The sequence below is a fragment of the Cydia splendana genome, chromosome 15 (genome assembly GCF_910591565.1).
Source record: "Cydia splendana chromosome 15, ilCydSple1.2, whole genome shotgun sequence".
NCBI classification, from domain to species: domain Eukaryota; kingdom Metazoa; phylum Arthropoda; class Insecta; order Lepidoptera; family Tortricidae; genus Cydia; species Cydia splendana.
This window is the reverse complement of record NC_085974.1, coordinates 7,290,044-7,309,339: the sequence shown is the minus strand read 5'-3', so window position 1 is coordinate 7,309,339 and position 19,296 is coordinate 7,290,044. Positions and strand designations below refer to the sequence as shown.

General features: G+C 35.5%; 1 protein-coding gene across 3 annotated transcripts in view; it reads right to left on the bottom strand.

Annotated features, from left to right (window-relative positions):
* LOC134797519 (serine-rich adhesin for platelets) overlaps positions 1 to 19,296 on the bottom strand; it is a 401,987-nt gene that overhangs the window by 27,554 nt on the left and 355,137 nt on the right. For all 3 annotated transcript variants that reach the window (XM_063769765.1, XM_063769766.1, XM_063769768.1), the window contains exons 5-13: positions 12,786 to 12,875; positions 11,716 to 11,880; positions 5,567 to 5,671; positions 3,987 to 4,052; positions 2,698 to 2,827; positions 1,816 to 1,993; positions 1,005 to 1,117; positions 783 to 919; positions 78 to 707 (exon numbers count right to left, since the gene is read on the bottom strand). In XM_063769765.1, coding sequence (XP_063625835.1) covers positions 78 to 707; positions 783 to 919; positions 1,005 to 1,117; positions 1,816 to 1,993; positions 2,698 to 2,827; positions 3,987 to 4,052; positions 5,567 to 5,671; positions 11,716 to 11,880; positions 12,786 to 12,875 — 1,614 coding nt within the window. The remainder of the gene's footprint in view (positions 1 to 77; positions 708 to 782; positions 920 to 1,004; positions 1,118 to 1,815; positions 1,994 to 2,697; positions 2,828 to 3,986; positions 4,053 to 5,566; positions 5,672 to 11,715; positions 11,881 to 12,785; positions 12,876 to 19,296) is intronic.

Here is a 19,296-nt window from a genome sequence, read left to right as displayed (position 1 = left end):
GCATAATAATGTCAAATAATACATGTCACACGAAATATTAGTGCTTGCTAAGCTTAATTAAAATTAGCAATACTTACACATCTAATAAAATTTCACCCTCTGATAATGTTTTTTGGAGAAGGCGTCTATTTCTACGAAGAGTTGTAAACGGTATTGCTTCATCATCTGGCCTCGGTTCAAAATCTATAATAATTTCTTTTTCATTTTTCTCACTATCATCAGTTGTCGTAACGGACGTTTCGGTAGAAGGTTCAGATTGGAATGTAGAAGTTTTTGAAAATGGATGAGAATTTGTTTTTTGAGAAGTGTCACTAGTACTTTTAGATAAAATAGATCTTAATGATCTCTCTCCTTTAGCTTGCTTAGCAATTTCTTGCTGAAGATATTCTAAGTTTCTTCTATTTAGCGCCATACTTTTCTCTATATTTTCTATGTCATCGTCTATCGTGTCGTCTCTATCACTTTCATGGATGAATTGGAAGTTTTGCTGAAAATACTCTTGAGCTTGCCGTTGCAGTGCGCTTAGTTCGGAAGATCTGTCTATCTGTGACGATGCAACTGATTTCATGGGAGAAGAAGTGGTGTCTTCAGAATCGCCCCTTTGTATGTGTGGTGATGGTGGAATCATTGAAGTGGGTGACCGAGGTGATCTTGGTGGTTCCTCTGACTGCGTTCGATGAAGCTTTTCATGATCAATGCCAATGAAACTAAAATATAACAAATGTTTGTTAAATTACTCTTTAATGGAGTTTTTATGAATTGTCGCTAAAGTCAAATATTACCTCTCCACTGACGCTGTGATATCATTTTGAGCATCTCCAGCCAAACGGTCCCCACCAACTTCAGAAAAGGATTTCGTTAACCTTCGAGGTCCAACAGTGATTCCATTCGTTTGTACTCCTGCAGCTACCATCTTAACCTAAAACCAAGCAGTGGTTGAAATCACAAAACTCTTAAAAATATTATCAACTATTTTATTGTAGGTAAATGCCACTTTTGTTTACCCTTTTAATGGTTCTAGGACTAAGTGACAAGTAATTCGGTGGCAGTGGTTTCCTTCCCAAGCACACTTCAGTCTGCGTCGCTTGTGTCCTCATGACCCCTTTCTTTATTGAATCTAAACAAAATTAACAAAATTACAATCAATTCATTGATTATATCTACCTCAAACGATACAGGTGTAATATAACCTGATATAATTGTTATGCTGTTTATGCTGTGGTGCATTTTTAAATGTCGTAGTTTGCTCGTCAAAAATATATGTTATTATTTCGCATTGCATTAAGATGCAAGTATTTAAGTATTAAAGTCTTAAGTATGTAAGTCTAACCTGATGAAGGGTATCCTTACAACTAGGTGAGAACGGTACTAGAGTCGGACCAAAAAAAGTCTGCAGCGGATTTGATAGCCCACGCAGTGCAAGTGTCATTTATACGTCATAATTTCATAGAAGTTTGACGTTTAAAATAACACTTGCACTGCGCGGGCTATGAAATCCGCTGCAGACTATTCTTGGTCTGACTCTATTAAGTATGATTAAAATAAGAAGCAACTGGAATAAAGTGCTTTAAATATATACCCGATTTTCACTGGGTAAGGCCGAGCTCACTCGGTCGTATTTGTGCAAAATATTATTTCCGTCTACATACTTTGCGCAAAAGATGCAATATTAACACTTGAGCAAATACGAGCAATTGAGGTGCCCTACCTTTTCGCAGCGAAAGACCTAGAATCCAGAAAGTGCCAGAAGCTGTCAATGAAATTGTCAGCATGCACAAATTCCTCTAAAATCCTTACTTGTCCTATAAACTTTACCAAGCACGACGACTTTCGGCTGTTCGGTCTGCGTTTGTATGGGCACTGTGGGCGCGTGTTGTTGCATTGGCGTGATTGGAGTGTAGTGCATCGGCGCCGGCGGTTGCGTGACGTATTGTGGGTACGGCGTGAACGGTTGGAACATGATTGGCAGTGTCGAGTACGGCTTTGGTTCAGGCTGAAAATAAAGATAATAATTTTAAAATGTTGCCAACTAAAGTACTCATGCCATTAGTTACGTTGGTACTTATTTGGAGGTGACTTTTAATTGCTACATAAATAATTGCAACTTGTAATAAAATAATTCAGCGCTGTTGAAAGTTACGGTTTTAACAGTAATAATTAATACAATTGTCACAGTCTTGTCCTAGCCTTTGAAACAATAACCGAGGATGTAACAGAGGTAAGTGTTGGCAGGAGCTTGTCACAATAAGCCCTTTCAACTCTTAAGCAACTCATTAGTGACTCATATGGGGGCCTACTGCTTCGATGTTAGATTTATAAATTTCAAGTGAAGTATAGCAAACTTTCCAAAATTCAAATTTGTGATCAAGGGTCAGAACTCGTAACATCAAGCTGTTTACCTACTATATCAGGGCTCTCCAAACCCCAGCCCGCGGGCCAAATTCGGCCCGCGACGCGTTCCAATCCGGCCCGCCGACACCCAAAGGACCCGCGGCAGCCAGGCTCCAGGGATTGGATTCAGCCCTAACAGCAGCAACCAAGATACACCCCCCCAATATGGCCCTCAGGTAAAAAAGTTTGGAGACCCCTGTACTATATAATCAGGACGGTAGAGGAAAATGGGGACTATGTATGGAGAAGCGTTTTTAAACGGTCTCCCAATTTCGTCTTAATTTTTGAAGACTTAGCAGGGCTTACCTTAATAACACGTCCGTCGATGAGCCGCTCGCAGTCTCTTCTGAACCTATTGCTGCTGACAGCGGCCGGCATGACGGTGTCGTCGAATGTGGTCAGCGTGTGCGAGCGAGCGAACGATACGTGTTTAGCCCTGGAAATGTACGTTTATTTTGTGAATTGCGTTTCCAAGGCCAGCGCTAAGCAAAACCCTTCCCCCGAAGAATACGGTATCCAGCTTGCGGGTTACGAAGGGATGCAATGGGAGTTAACGCTCAGCAACTTCTTTTGATTGCTTACGTTTGGTTTATTCTGTATACAATACTACTCCTAAATGTGATCTGCCGATCTAATTCGATATAGTATTTTTATGTGGGGTAAATTACGGACTGATAAGTAAGATGAGATGGAAAATTTCTAATCTACAAGATTAAGAACTGGAAGGGGTTAAAACGTAGCTATTTATAGTAAACTGCGATATCTGCTATAAATACTTGGAAGCTGTAATACTTACAAAAAACTATGCACGATTTACCTCAAAGTCATTGATAACCTATTTTTATATGATAAAGGATCAATTTATCACCATCTCATTCAAGAAATTTATTATTGGAGTTATATATATGTTTTTATCCTTAGTTCATTTAACTACTTTATATAAGGTGCTACCTTATTAGTTGCAGATTTTTTTACAGCTGATAGTACTCGGTTCCTGGAGTATATTTAAGTATGAAACATTATAGCTAGTACGACGTTTTTTTGGAGAACTGAAAAACAAATTTGCTACGTAAAACACCCTGTTAATGTGATTATTAAATGTGAACTCATTGAACAGATTCTAGTACCTCTTTTACCTAAAACCTAACTATATCTGGCCTATCCTATCTGGCCACAGTTTTCCCGCCGAACCATAATTAAATTAAATATTTTGTTCGGTAAATTAAAACAAAAAATATTAATTAAATATTCTTAATTTCTATTTAAAGTTAATTGTTTTAAAGTAAAGTATCATCTGTTAAAATATCTGCAACTAATAAAGTAGCACCTTGTATATTCGCATCGTGCTTCTTGCTGCACCACATAAGTTTTCCCATGTGTTTGTGCAACTTGTTGTTATTGTATGTATACCTTCGATAGAAAATTCATTAGGTATGCGCAAAATATGCCGGCAGTGTGGTACCTAACGCTGTTATGGCTTTGACCAGTATAAATATGACCTTCTATTACGTGAAGTCGTTTCGAACTTGAAGGTCACATCTGCACTGGTATGCTTAAGTTGAACGCTTTCATGCGATACAATATGGGGACATTACCTGTGGGGGGGTATTGTGAGAGGTGGCGGCGGAGGCGGTGGGGGTATCGGAGTGTGGGCGGGACAGCTGAAATTAAAAACAAACATCTTTGTAATTTTACAGAAGAAGTTTCCGTTCTTCGAACGTAATCGAATTCACTGAAACGTTTCATGATACTTCATGAAACTCTCTGTGCTTGTAGCTAGGAGTTGCAAGCAGGCGGCCTTATTTATGTGTATTCCGTTCAAATCCGTCCGACTGTTTTTGTGTGTTAATACTTGTGATTTCATAAGAAAAATTCAGGCATTAACATTAGCATTGATTCACAGTCTATATTTATCATAATCGTTCAGTTCTAAACTCCATATTTCACTACAAGACTTTTCAATAAAGGAATTCAATCCTCCAATTCATCAATTCACCAGTTCTCCAAACCATGCTTTATTTTTTTATGAAAACTTGCTTTAGATGATTGCTTTTAACTCTTCCGTAAAATTGTGCATTGACTCAGCAAATGATAATATTGTGCCGGGTTCTGAAATATTCGCAATATAACAAGAGCGATCAGAAAAATCCTAATATGTTCATCGGAGAAAATCTCAGCGTTAGGATTTTAGCTGTCTTATCTTAAAGAGCTTAAAAATATGTTAGAAAGACAAGCATTACCCAAATGTATATATAAATAGAAAAAGGTTAAAAGGGTTCTATTGTTCTTAGCTCGGGAAAATAATAATATGAATAGAAGCCTAATTGGACCACTTTTTGACTACGTTTGTTTTTCTTTTGTGTGGTTTGTAGGCAATTTAATTTTGTCTGTAACTCAAAAATCAAAGTAAACATAAATTGTGCCTGAATTTGTTTTATGTTTGGAAGAAAAAGAGATTCTTCATAATCTCTCAGTCATGAAGGTAGGTAATGTTTGATTGCATGGTTCCATAAAACTGTTTGTTCTGTTAATTTTAATGAAAATCAACAGTAATTTCTTGCTTAACCCCTGGAGCGCCCCAGAATTACCGTAGTATGGAACTCCTATACTAGTTACCAGCACACGTGTCTGTTTAGGGCGAAATGACTGTTGATTTTCATTAAAATTAACAGAACAGTTTTATGGAACCATGCAATCAAACATTACCTACCTTCATGACTGAGAGATTATGAAGAATCTCTTTTTCTTCCAAACATTTTTTTAACAAAAACATTTTAACAAATATTTTAAATAGGTACTTACTAATATGTTATTAGCAAGAACCAAAATGTTTGTTAAAAAAAGTAAATACTTACCAATACATTTGTGTACCTATGCAACTGGATGAAATTAATAGTCAATATCTGGGAGCTAGCTTTGCTCGGAAAACATATAAAAGCTCAAAAATGTGCGTATTTCCAGAGAATAAGACCTAGCTAGATCGATTTTTCGCCCCCGAAAATCTCCACATAGCAAATTTCATGGAAATCGTTAGAGCCGTTTCCGAGATCCCCGAAATATATAAATATATAATAAACAAGAATTGCTCGTTTAAGGGTATAAGATTTATCGAGTGTATTATATTCTGGTATTTGTAGTAGGTCCTGAAATGTTTTAGACCTTTAATTGTACTTACGGTATTATTGAAGGCGGCCTCGGCAAAGAGCCCCCTCTTGTCACTGACGCGATTTGGTCCACATTGTAGTTTTGCGGCCAACCCGCGTTATCTTCTATTACCGATCTGAAAGATTTAATTATTTGTATTTAAAATAACTGTCCTAGGCAACAAAGCAAGTACCGTAAAACGGGGTGAGTAGGTTTCGCGGGGAGAGGTGGGTTATGAATGGGGAGAGAAGGTTTGAGTGGGGGTGAGAAGGGATTTTAAGGCTACTGCTACAAAAATAATGTATTCCAATTTAAAATGGAGCTATAGTAATACGAATAATAAAAAAAAATCGATCCAACAATCTTCCAAAATCACCTTTGTATGAAATCCCCTCTCTAGGCACTACGGGGTGAGGTGGGTTTTCCTCTTTATCGTCAAAGTTATGAAATGGAACTACCCAAAATAAAATAAAAACTAAAATACAAACGTCCGGAACACTTATTATATACACCATTCAGTTTTCATATGTAAAAATAAAATGTTATCGAGGTTTGAATTTCAGTTTTGACCCTACTCACCCCATTTTACGGTACAATGTCATTACTAGCCTATATACCTCTCATAGTCGGGCACTGACCTCCTATCACATTAGGGTTCGTAAGTCCCCACGCTTATCCAATACCAAAATTCACACTCTTCTTAAAAATTTCAGGTTGTAAGTATGCGTTTTTTCAAGATGTTTTCCTTTGCCGAAGAGCAACTGGTTAATACCATCAAATGCTATTTAAACATATTTAACATCTGAGAAAATCAGGACGAGAAATTCGAATGCACAAAGTCGGTGCATCTATAGAGATCTATAGGTGATCTAAATAGCGGTGGCTTACGAAGCAAATGTTTTATGTATTTTTATATACTTTTAATTAAATTTAAAACTTTTAAACCGCTGGCCTGATAAGAGTCCTGTGAAAATATTGCACAATTTGGAAGACCGCCAAAAGCTGTTCAGCCTTCAGATAAACTCCGTACTAGAATAAATTGCACTGAAAATTCTAGCTCAAAATGAGTAAGCTTGATAAAAAAACATAGATACCGGTTAAATTACTTTATCTGAAATCGTATGCTTTATACACTCGTGAGTTAAAACTTTATGACAACAGTTAATTAATTCTATTACCCACTAAATTTGCCTTGTGGTGAGTCGGCAGTAAAAAAGTTATTTACGAGAGGGTCGACCCAAAGGTTATGAGGACTGTAGGGAATTTACTGGACACCATTCGCACCTATGAAGTTATTTGAGTCGCTCTCAGCCAAAGGTATAATTTATGATATACTATTTGCGGACATTTATCTTCACTTAGATTATTTTTGTATGGACATTCTTTCACTTTCTATAAAGATTCCAAATCCAATGGCTGTTTAGGTATAAAGTCAGGACTTCTTTGAAGCGTGTCGGCATAATAGACAGATAACTGAAGAGAAGAAGATTGGGAAGTTTTGAAGTATAGTGAACTGAGCATCTCAAAACCTATCGGCACGGAGAGTCACTGGTGGGTCTTTTCATCCATTTATAAATAAATAAATAAAATAAATAAATATCTGGGGACATCTTACACAGATCAACCTAGCCCCAAACTAAGCAAAGCTTGTAATATGGGTGCTAGGCGACGATATACATACTTATATAGATAAATACATACTTATATACATAGAAAACACCCATGACTCAGGAACAAATATTTGTATTCATCACACAAATAAATGCCCTTACCGGGATTCGAACCCAGGACCATCGGCTTCGCAGGCAGGGTCACTACCCACTAGGCCAGACCGGTTGTCATTTATGTTTATATCATAACATGATACGAATGATACATGACACGAAAAGTGTATTTTCGAAAATGTTGACTTGTCTCCATCAAAACCAGTTACAATTTTATGTAGTCTAACCTACAGTGGTTGCAATTTTTTACTTGCATTTTTTTACAATTAGTAGGTAAGTGTCCCTTTTTCGACAGTAAGCGGGTGGCGTGCCTGTTTTTTTCGTAAAACAAAATAGGATGGTTAAAAAAAACATTAATTAAAAATGGTTAATGGAGCAGTCGTGAAAAGAAAAGGTAAAGGAGTGCATTAAAATGTCAAAAAGTAATTAACTTTCAAAGGTTAGGATGTCAATTGGAATTTTTTATCCACGAGTGCTTTTATTGCATGGGCTATGAGTTAAAATTAAATGAAGCCAGACTTTTAGAAAGAAATGATGAGAGTTACTCGTCGATATGCCCCTATAGACTACTAAAAGAAACTTTTAGCGAACTCGTAGCTAATAAATACGTACAGTTTTCATAAAACCAGAACTTCTAGGCCTTTGATTAAAAGTGAAACTTAGATACATGGAATTAAAGTATATTTTACAAGTCGACCAAGTCATTGATACGATACTTGTTATTAGCTGTATTATTTTATAAGTACTTAAAATAAAATAGGTAACAAAACATATAATTTTAAGCAGCAGTTCAAGGGCGAAGTTTGTAATATTAGGTTAATGATTTAAGTATAGGTGTCTGGGAACTAATGTTTGTAATATTTTTCTACTTACTGCTTTCAGCAAATGTAAATTTACCGTAGCGTAACTGGACTAATCTTAACCAGGTTTTTCTGGGTGGAAAAAAATCAGATCTGTTTGCGTTTTACTAGTGGCAGTATTATACAGGAGGAAAAGTGAGAAACAAAAAGAAAAAAGAAGTTTTACGAGTCACGATACATGATATGCGTGTTATGCGTATTAATTGGGTGCATTACATTTGTTATAATTACTTTTCATATATTATAGTTTGATATATCGTTATTTTGAATAACGTAATAAATGGCATACTACCGTAATACCTAATTAACGGTATACATAATGTTATTATTGGTATAATGGTCATAAGGTATATTTACACTTCGTCTAATATACATTGCCATATTTATTACATACTCGAAAGCATATTATTTGTTATAACAAGTGACATCACATAATTATTTATGTAGCATAATAGTTGCATGACATAAATGGGTTAGGTTAGGTTGGAACTGCGACTCCGCACAAACGAATAACTACCTAACAAAAGGAGGGTTAGGTTAGGTTAGAACTTTGACCCTCCGTAGAATAAAATATTCTATCAAAAAAGTGGTTTAGGTTAGGTTTGAACTGCGGTCCCCGCAGAACGAAATCCGTGAAAAATAGGTTAGGTTAGGTTAGAACTGCGACCTCCTTAGAATAAAATAGCTAGCAAAAGCAGTAGGCCTGCGTACTAGTTATAAAAAGTATGTAAAACTTTACGTTATCAGTAAATGAAATATGTCAAAAAATGTTATACGATATATGTATTTATACATGATAAAATTGTATGAAGTATTACGTTATACAAAAATATAATATAACAAATGTCATTATAAAACATGTCTATATACTATTTGAAAATTATATTACATTAGGCATTATATCAATGAAAGTTTAGATGAAATCACTATATAATAAAGGAAACGTATAATAAAAATTATATTATAACATACAATAATATATCAAATGGCGTTATAACAAATGTATGATAGTTTTTTCATAATTATATTAAACATTACACACCCGTATTAATTTAACATGCGAGTGATCATTAATACCTATACCAAATTTTTGTAAGTAGTTACACGTAGGCGTGGTGAAATGTATAGATTTTACCCGAAACTTTCCGGAACGGCTTAATTTATATGTCCCACAAAGGACAATTAAGCAACTTCCGATGAGGCCAACTTCCAAACTATGCAGATTCCCGCACCGCTAGATAACCATATTTCACGGGTGATGTACTGTTACAGTTGTAATAGACGTAAATAGTTAAGGCAAATGCTATTTAATTTATAATCTACAAAAAATGATTTTAGTATTTAGTCGCTTACAGCGTTATGGCCCGATTCCAACTTTAAGATACGTCAGTTAATAGATCTAGAAACGATATAGATTATATATATCAGTGTCAAATGTGACGTTTCTTCAAACAAAAACGTCACTTTTGACACCGACATATCTAATCCATATCATTTCTAGACGAGTATTTAGCAAGAAGATAGGGTACGTGAGCCACCTAAGGGCGCACCAGAGAGTGGATCAGCTACACTCTAATAACACGAGTTAAAAATTGCCTACTCCAGAGCACACAGTCGCTGTGGCCGAAATCGGTCAGGAGAGAGCATCGTTTCTAGATCTATTAATTGACGTATCTTAAAGTTCGAATCGGGCAGTTAGCCGTTTACTGCGCCGATTTTAGAACGTTGATTTAAAGCGCCGACCACGAAGTTCAGTGATTCTCTCTCAGCATCTTTGAGTCGGACGCGAACGAGCTAAGGTACTACTGAAAAGAATCTGCTCAGCTTAATACAGCACCAGTGCTACTACGGCTTATTATAAGTTATACATATCGCAAATTATATAACGTGTCAAGATTTCAAGAACTAAGAAAACAAGTTATGACACTTAACACATTCACTGCCCCCGACTCACATGTGCGTTCACCGTCATACAAGTTTGTTCCTAGGCCACGCCCCCTGGCAGTGAATGCGTTATACCGCACCATGAAATGCAGATATCAAATGACCTATCTTAATTTGGTATTTTTAGATAGCCTTTAGGTCAAACGAAGCTTGCATATGGCAAACTCAATACCAACGTACACTTAAAATTTTATATCAACATACAACCCGAACTCATATCCACATTTTAATACTTTATCGCATTTTATTATAGAAAAGTGTGCATTTTATTAGGCACGTTAGGCGTAGGCGTGTTTATCTGAATTGGCTGCTAAATTGGCTGTGCAGATATTAAGCACGATCGTGCACGCCTTATTCGCTAAAATATAACCTCAGACAATATTGTAGGGCATGTACGGTGAGATATATAGTCGGCTGAAGCGTTAAGTTAGGTCGGATGTAGGACGAAGATTCTAGGTCACACCGCGGTCGACCAACCCTACAGCGTGGAATGCGGTGGTCGACACTTTCTAGCTATAAAATAGTTCAACACTTAGTCTTGATTTGGTTAGCGTGTTGACTCAAGAACTAAATTATAAAGTAAACATTGGTGATAAATGGCAAAACATTTTAGTATTACAAAGGAGCAGATACAATTCCAAACAGCAAAATTAGAATTTCGTAAGGACGCCTTTATTTTGACTACCGAATTTATTCCGAGTTTGCTACTCCGGCGAAAAAACAAAAACACTTTCATCGGTATATACTAAGAAAACACTTTCAAACCTCGGCTTAAGTGTAAGGCCTGAGGGGACGCTCGAGTCGAGCGTGCAGCGGGGCGGGTCGGGCGTGCGGCGTGCATGTTAAACAAATGCAAACGTATAGGAGCGGCCTTAGTGCACGCTGCTCAAATCCCTTGTGAGCCCGACGCCACGCTGCACGCCACGCCGAACGCTCCGCTTCGAGCGTCCACTCAGGCCTTACACTAACAGTTAGTAAGCCCATCGACGAAACTTTATAAAAACGGCGACAAATATCTAAAGGTTTTTTCAACAATCGCCAAGACCTTCGAGAAAATTATGCGAGCACCGAGTGCGCGAGTTTGTCAAGTTAACGAACGTTTCTTTATACCCCAGTTATGCAAATTCTCAAGGTGACGTAGGAGCACTTCACAGTTATTTGTATTTGCCTGGAAATGAGAGCCCAGGGATATTTTAACGAACGATTGTTTCAACTCGAAAGATTTTAGGCCGATTGTTAACTTTCACGGAAATGACAAGTCAATGTTTTGAAAAATAAATATGTATATTTTTCACAATGCTGTCTCTTAGTTTAGTCTGTAGTCTTCTTTTTATTATGGAAAGTTTTCGGTGACAAATATACAATATTATGTTTCATAAGTTCATAACTAAGAACTTTACTTAATTTTCTCTACTTGGCTTAATGAGATGAAAATGATGTATCTTAAAGGTGTTATGTATGTGTGTATTACAAAAATAAAATTGTGTATATTTATGACAAATATCAATGAATATTTTTAGCAACAGCAGCTTGGATATCCGAGTCCAGCGGTCTTCGATAAGAGAGTATGAGGGTTCAAATTTTATACCCGCTCTACAGTTTTGCTCTAAAACTTTCAAGCTTGACTTATAGAACATCTGAATTTAACTCACTGTGGCCACTCCATCCGGGTGAAGTCTTCATCCTCAGGCATCCACGTGTACCGTTTGGGGTCAGGTTGGCTGCACACGGATCTTGGGCGGCGGCGAAAGTACGAGCACTCCAGGTCGGCGTCGTGGGCACAAAGTTCCGGTGGCGCGGGGGAGGGTTGGCCGAACCTTCAACAAATATTTGCCACGTTACGATATTGGAACTGGAGGCTACTATAGTCCGACCGCTAAAATGAGTCCTCGCCTGCGCGGTACGGGGGCGACGGGGTAGGACGACTAAGGGCGGCGGGGAAGGTGCGGGCGCCGTACGCCTGCCTCATTTAAGCGGTCGGTCTATAATATTGGGCGCGTACATAAAACCTTATCGCAGCACTAAAGTTTTGATCGGAAACTAAAAAAGTAACCTAGTTTTTGTAGCATTCTCTTAGCCAATTGGGGTAAGCACTGATGCAGAGAAACTGTTCGACAATTTTAAGAAACAGAAGGACTAATGTTGCTAGCGACAGGGTACTCATACTCATGCAGAGATTTTGAGCTACTTTGGCCTCTTGACATGTAAATTACGACATCTATCACATTTAATTTTTGTGCTTACTTTACATATTCTGCTAACGTGAGGTGGTCCAGTTACAGACAGACAAGCAAAAGGGACGGTTTTACTATATATATTTTGATTATTCAAAATGATCCAAGGTAGTAAATTTAATTTTAACGAGGGCTCAGCACGGATATGTGTAGATCAGAAGCACATCGTCAGCCATGCTGGAAAAGACTGCTTTTCCACCATTTATATTATTAGCAAGCGTAGGTATGTACCAAATGATGCATACGCTGTCTAGCCAAAACAATAGTATTTTAGAGTATAATTATACTTTAATAACTAAAGCAAGTTACCTACTGGTATTAATACTAATAGATTTGTAGTTTAGTTATGTTTTTTCCTCATCGTTCGACTATTTTGGAGAAGTCTGGTCGAAAAGCAATTTTTATGTAGGTAAGTAGATTCTAGGTTCATAGTTCTGATTGACGTCACCCTTCTGGATTCCTACACCAAGGCATGTCTTCATTCTTACCTGGGATACCTCTGTATGGGTGCATAGTCGGTGTTGAGATTCTCATCCGAGGGCACTCGACGACGGACACATACGGATAGAAATGATGCTCTGAAACAAAACAAAAACAATATTTTTTCAACCCATACATCTTTATGTTACACAACACAATTTATCAATTACATATTTTAATATAGATATCAATAGTTTTATTTTATGAGTAACTATCGCGGTAACTGAAGACAATATTAGATATATATTATATTTAATAAAAAATATTGATTTATTAACAGTGACACAATATAACTACATACCTATTAATTTAACAATCGCAGCGTTAGTTGAGTAGTTAGTAATGGCAAGACAATGTGGATTATATTGTATGTATTAAGATAATTGGACATTGCATAATGGAATATCAAGAGCAAGTAGAACATTATATGTAAGCATAATTAGCCGTGGTTCATTATGTAGACGTGGACAATATTGTCCACGTAATTGTTACGTAGGCCATGCTACTTACCTATGTATATAGCTTCCTAACGAAGATCGAAATTATGAAACTCAAAATCGCGGTAACTACTAAACCGCCTCACAAAACTTAGCAAACTTTTGTCAAAATTTGTCTCTTTCTAACACAATTGTAAAAATGACGGATATGGACCAATAATTATCAACAGATTATTAATTTGACAGTCGTTTATGAATAGCAACATTAGCCACTTGTTTATGAATTTATGTACCTCATTGATTTCAAAATCTGAATAAACTATGTATTTTGCTCTGGCCAGTATTTTGCTCAACACATTAGCAATATTAGCATTGCCATTCAACGTGGCAATGCGGCCAGCCTTCTGGGCACCCTGCCCATCGGCAGTGACTTGGAGGACGTGTTTCATTTATAGGGCCTTTATTTTAAGTTTATTTATACCTAGTTTTTATTATTAATTTTAAGCTTATTTATAGTTCAATGTTCTATGTTTATTTAAAACAAATTTTGATACTAGTTATACGTATTGTTTCATGTTTAAACTTTATAATTATGTTACACAACCATTTCTAAAGCTAACTTGAGTGGGCACATTGAACAAACCGAACATAATACATTATTAACGTCATGTAAGTACCGTTAAGGGGCTTCACGGCAAAGTGTTCGGGGTCTCAAGAGTTGATGTTACTTAGTTAAAACTTGGGGCTAACGAGTCGGGGAGCGGCATATCTGTGTGGAAGTGATTCTAGATGGGATATTAAAAGACATTGCGGTATCACGGTAGCAATTTGGGACATAAATTTCCAATCGTGTTCCGCTGAAGTTGAATTTCAGCTTTGGTAACATAAATGTTCTTCTGTGTCTTGTTTTAGATTATTTAAAGACATTAGGTACGTCGCTACATTTTGACGTTGTTATTTCTTATTTTCCGTATGTATTTCGCACATGTTGCTCGTAGAGACCCAGAGAGCTTAGAAAAGCTGATGGTAGTTGGTAAGGTCGAATGGGAAAGACGACGCGGTCGATCGCCTACCCGGTGGTCAGACTTGATAAAACCATCACCGGCTTGCCAATACCTGAAGCTATTAAGACCGCCGAGGACAGGAACACTTGGAAAAGCATGGTACCACGCAGGTACCACCACGCATGGTACCACCATCACGCAGGAAACCCACCAAACTAGACACGACCTTCAGCAATGAAGACGCCGAGTAAGAAGAAGATTTCTTATTTTGATATAAATATATATTTAGAAACATTTGGATATCGACATTACTAGCATTACCCTGGATATTTCGTAAAGAAACTCAGGGTCCACTGGATATCCTAACCTCAAGACTGTATGAAATGAATGTCACCTGATCTTCTGAACCTAGGCGTTATCGGGATAAGTCGGTCGGCCTGTTTTATTTATTTCCGAAATGCAACTGCTAAATATTAAATGATACATATTTCTCATATAAATTTTAAATCAATAGTACCTAAGTAATTTATTACCCTTTAATAAAGAAACATACGCTCAATTTTCTTATAGAATATTGCTTAGATACCTACATAACGGTCATACTATTTTCACCCTCATAAATATTTAATCCCTTATCATAATATTGAACCCAACACATTCAATATGAGTTCTACTTCTTAAGGCAAGCATTAGGGCACCTTCTGGGTCTTCGGAGGCCTATTGCCGATATGTACATTTATCATATATATCTATATATAGCCATTGGGTAGGTCAAAAGTAACTCAAGCAAATGCTCAAATAAAATTCGAGTACCGTCCGTTCACCTCACTTAAGACGTAATACGATTACAAGGGTGCAAAGTATAATAAAATGCTCAATTTGTTACCTTTACCTTCTAAGAAATCTCCATTCATTTTGGAAATCTATTTAGTTAAGAACCGGATCCATGGCAAAAGTCGGGAATTCTCTAATTCGGTTCTAATGAAAACAATCGTAAATTACTACGTAGTGTAGTAAATGAAGCAAGTTGTTGTATGGAGACCCATGCATTAATTTCTCAGTCGATGAAATTTAGCTTGGTTATTGTATAGTATGAGCCGAGACTAACATTATAAATATCCAAAAAAAAACACTCCTAAGTTAGGTAAAAACACAAATCTGATTATATATTGAACCGAGTAATTCCTCAGTCCAATATTATTTTACAAAATAAGTTATTTGTATCAGTATGTGATACTAGAAAAAAATCTAAAAGTTTTGTCAAACATGAGAATATTTTTTTATGATACTTCATTTTTTTGACGCTCATTTTCATCGGAAAATTGCTCTGTCATTTTTTTATTCTTATATGATCTTAGAATATAATTTGGCGCAGTGGGTAAAAAAATCCAAAAAAGATGCGTATCGAAATGTATGCATTATAGAACTATTAAAAACTGAGAGTGGAAAATTTTTAGATTTTCATTTTGTAGGTATAAAACGGCAATAAAATGGCATTCCAGTGAAAAAATTAGACTGAGCAATTTTCCGGTCCAAGACACGCCAAAAAATTTTATTTTATTAATACTGGTATTTCTGCTGGGATATTTTTTTGATATTTCATATATTGTTGCAATACGTTACATGAATATGTCTGATGAAGAAAGTTTGAACGGAGCATTTTTCCGTAAAAAGATATTAACGATTTAAAACTTTAGGTATTTACTTTAATTCTATTATTATTATTCTTTGGAAATTTATACAATACTTTTTATTTATTGATACTTTATCATACTGTAAAGTTTTTTCTGGCTGAGGAATTACTGCGGGGTCCACTACCTTTATTTACTACATTAACTTGTGCTGAATAAAGAGAAGCACCGGTACGCTTAGACAATTATTAGCTTGATTGCTTAAGTTAGGGTGCTATTAAATTTTTATTGGCACGCAACTGTCAAATAATGATTTGCTTACCTCACCATTATTTGATTCACACCAAGACAACGTGTTAGATAATACAGTGTTAGTGTTTTAATTTAAGGTATTTAACTATTTATGTATGGGCCCCTAGTTGTCTAAAAAAAAACATTTCATTTTCATAGGAGTATAAGCAGCTTCAGCTTAGTTGGTAGAACCTACATGCGAAGGTTTTGGATTCGATTTTTGGTAATGATCATTTGTTCGCATAATTTTGTTTGATAATGTTTTAAATTGTAAAAATAGCTACAGTAGCTATTTTAAATTTTGTCGGGACCTAGTGAAGTTTGAACGCTGAACCGCGATATCAAAATAAATATTAGATTTGGAACCGTTACTAACTAAATTCCAAATCAAATATGTATTTATTTTAATAGCGCGGTTCAGCGTTCAAGTTTCACAGGTCCCGACTTAACTTAAAATATTTAATTAAAAAAAAAATAACTCTATATCAGAGTTGATACCAATTCATCTCGCAGTTTAATAAAATGAATGTTTGAAACATTTTTTTCGACAACAACCATTTATTTTAACAACTCTCTAAACTAAAGTTATAAAACAATTTCTCGTACTGGTTGTTTCATTTTCAGTCGGTAAGATTGTGATGCACTTGACGTAAATCGCCTTTATAAATACAAATTTTAGAGGCACCTAGATGCACCTCAAAATAGGTGAATTAGTGTAGTAAATAAAGGTAGTGGACCCCGCAGTAATTCCTCAGTCAGAAAAAACTTTACAGTATGATAAAGTATCAATAAATAAAAAGTATTGTATAAATTTCCAAAGAATTATAATAATAGAATTAAAGTAAATACCTAAAGTCTTAAATCGTTAATATCTTTTTACGGAAAAATGCTCCGTTCAAACTTTCTTCACCGGACATATTCATGTAACGTATTGCAACAATATATGAAATATCAAAAAAATATCCCAGCAGAAATACCAGTATTAATAAAATAAAATTTTTTGGCGTGTCTTGGACCGGAAAATTGCTCAGTCTAATTTTTTCACTGGAATGCCATTTTATTGCCGTTTTATACCTACAAAATGAAAATCTAAAAATTTTCCACTCTCAGTTTTTAATAGTTTTATAATACATACATTTCGATACGCATTTTTTTTGGATTTTTTTTACCCACTGCGCCAAATTATATTCTAAGATTCCGATGAAAATGAGCGTCAAAAAAAGGAAGTATCATAAAAAAATATTCTGATGTTTGACAAAACTTTTAGATTTTTTTCTAGTATCACATACTGATACAAATAACTTATTTTGTAAAATAATTTTGGACTGAGGAATTACTCGGTTCGATATATAATCAGATTTGTGTTTTTACCTAACTTAGGAGTGTTTTTTTTTTGGATATTTATAATGTTAGTCTCGGCTCATACTATACAATAACCAAGCTAAATTTCATCGACTGAGAAATTAATGCATGGGTCTCCATACAACAACTTGCTTCATTTACTACACTAAATGGCTATAAAAAGTTAACAGGAAGATTTTCACGGTTATAAATAATAAATACTTTTAGAAAATAGAGAAATGTTGAGAGATAGGATACGCCACCCTGGTTAAACTTTCAAGCGTCAAAAATTACAGAGATCAGTTAACCTTTGTCAAAATATTTGTTAGCTAGAAAGTAATAAATGTTGCCCCGTAAAATGACAAAAGTATTATAGTCCAGTACTACAATTATATGCTCCACAATTTCGAGACATAGGTAATTATTTAATACGTATAAATACCAATACCAATGTTCTGTTTGTTTTTCGTGAGTTTTCCCTTCCTTTTATTAAAAAATGATAAACATAGAACTAGTATATTCAAATAAAAATAATAGTCCCACCTAAACGAAAATATTCGAGACAAATTTTAACTATAACTTGGAGCTTTCGGACTATAGTTACGTGGTTTTACGGTTTTTACTTTTTAGGTATTCATAAAAGTTTGGTAATTAAAGTAGACAACGAGCTTTGGGGTTATTGTTACTCCGCCAAATTAGCTAAACTAGTACCTACTAGTTGAGGGAAGTGGTTAAGTGTTGGCGAACTTGGCTATAGTTAAACCCATGTTAGTAACTAACTACCTACTGGTTCAGAGATGGCGTCGAAATTGTATGCAATACTGTTGGTCTTTATTACAAGCCTCATTAACTGAAAGCGGTATATAGATATGACAAGATTCCTTAAAACATTGTTAAAGGCAATCAATGTTATAGTTTTCTTATTTATCCTTCGGCTGCCTAATCTTATACGTAGAGTGCGGCAGTGACTATTCATTTCAATAATATTGCCATTGGAATTATGATCTTCCACCTTGAATAAGGTTTTAAAAAGTAAATTAACTAGCGAAGACTAAAAGTCGAGCGACTTTTTGAACTAACTGTATCCACCTCAGTTGTATGCAATAGTACGAACAATGAACGGAGCCTAAAATGTGAAATTATGTTATAATTAATATTAAAACTCAAATCGTTATTAAAATGAAGTACCTCGAGACCAGCTTTTGATATTCGACATTAAATATTCTCTTATAATTTCTTTCTTCTTTTGTGTTTCAGAGCAGCAGCATCTTCCGGGTATAATAACGGATCAATATTACATTAAAGAGCTTATAACATCACCGAAACCATTCAGCGCTTCCATAAATTCAATCAAAAGTTTTAATCTTTTGTGAAATTAAATATTGAACCTACGTGCTTTTTGTTAAAGTGAAAGTTTGCATTTTGTAATAAAGTAACGGTACCAATCATGAAACATTGAAGAGTATATTTGGAGTTTTTTTTCATGTTTCATTAATAACTGTAATATTTCTATATCGCTTCGCGTGTTAATAGTTAAATTTCCTTTTCTTCTTTTATGTTTTCGACATGTTTAAATTACTGCTTGCTTTCAACATAATTACCAATTTAAAACTATGTTTCTCCAGTCACAGTATGGCGCCATTACTTAGACCAAAATTTATAAAATGTCAAACTTAAGGAGCACTATGGCTCTTGTTTAATGGTAAAATGTTGCCAGTGTTTAAAAACTGATGCAAAATACATATTTTACAGAATTTGTGGTATCGGTTTCATTATTACAGTGTGAATTTTAATTCTTTTGTGCTGAGCGTTCCG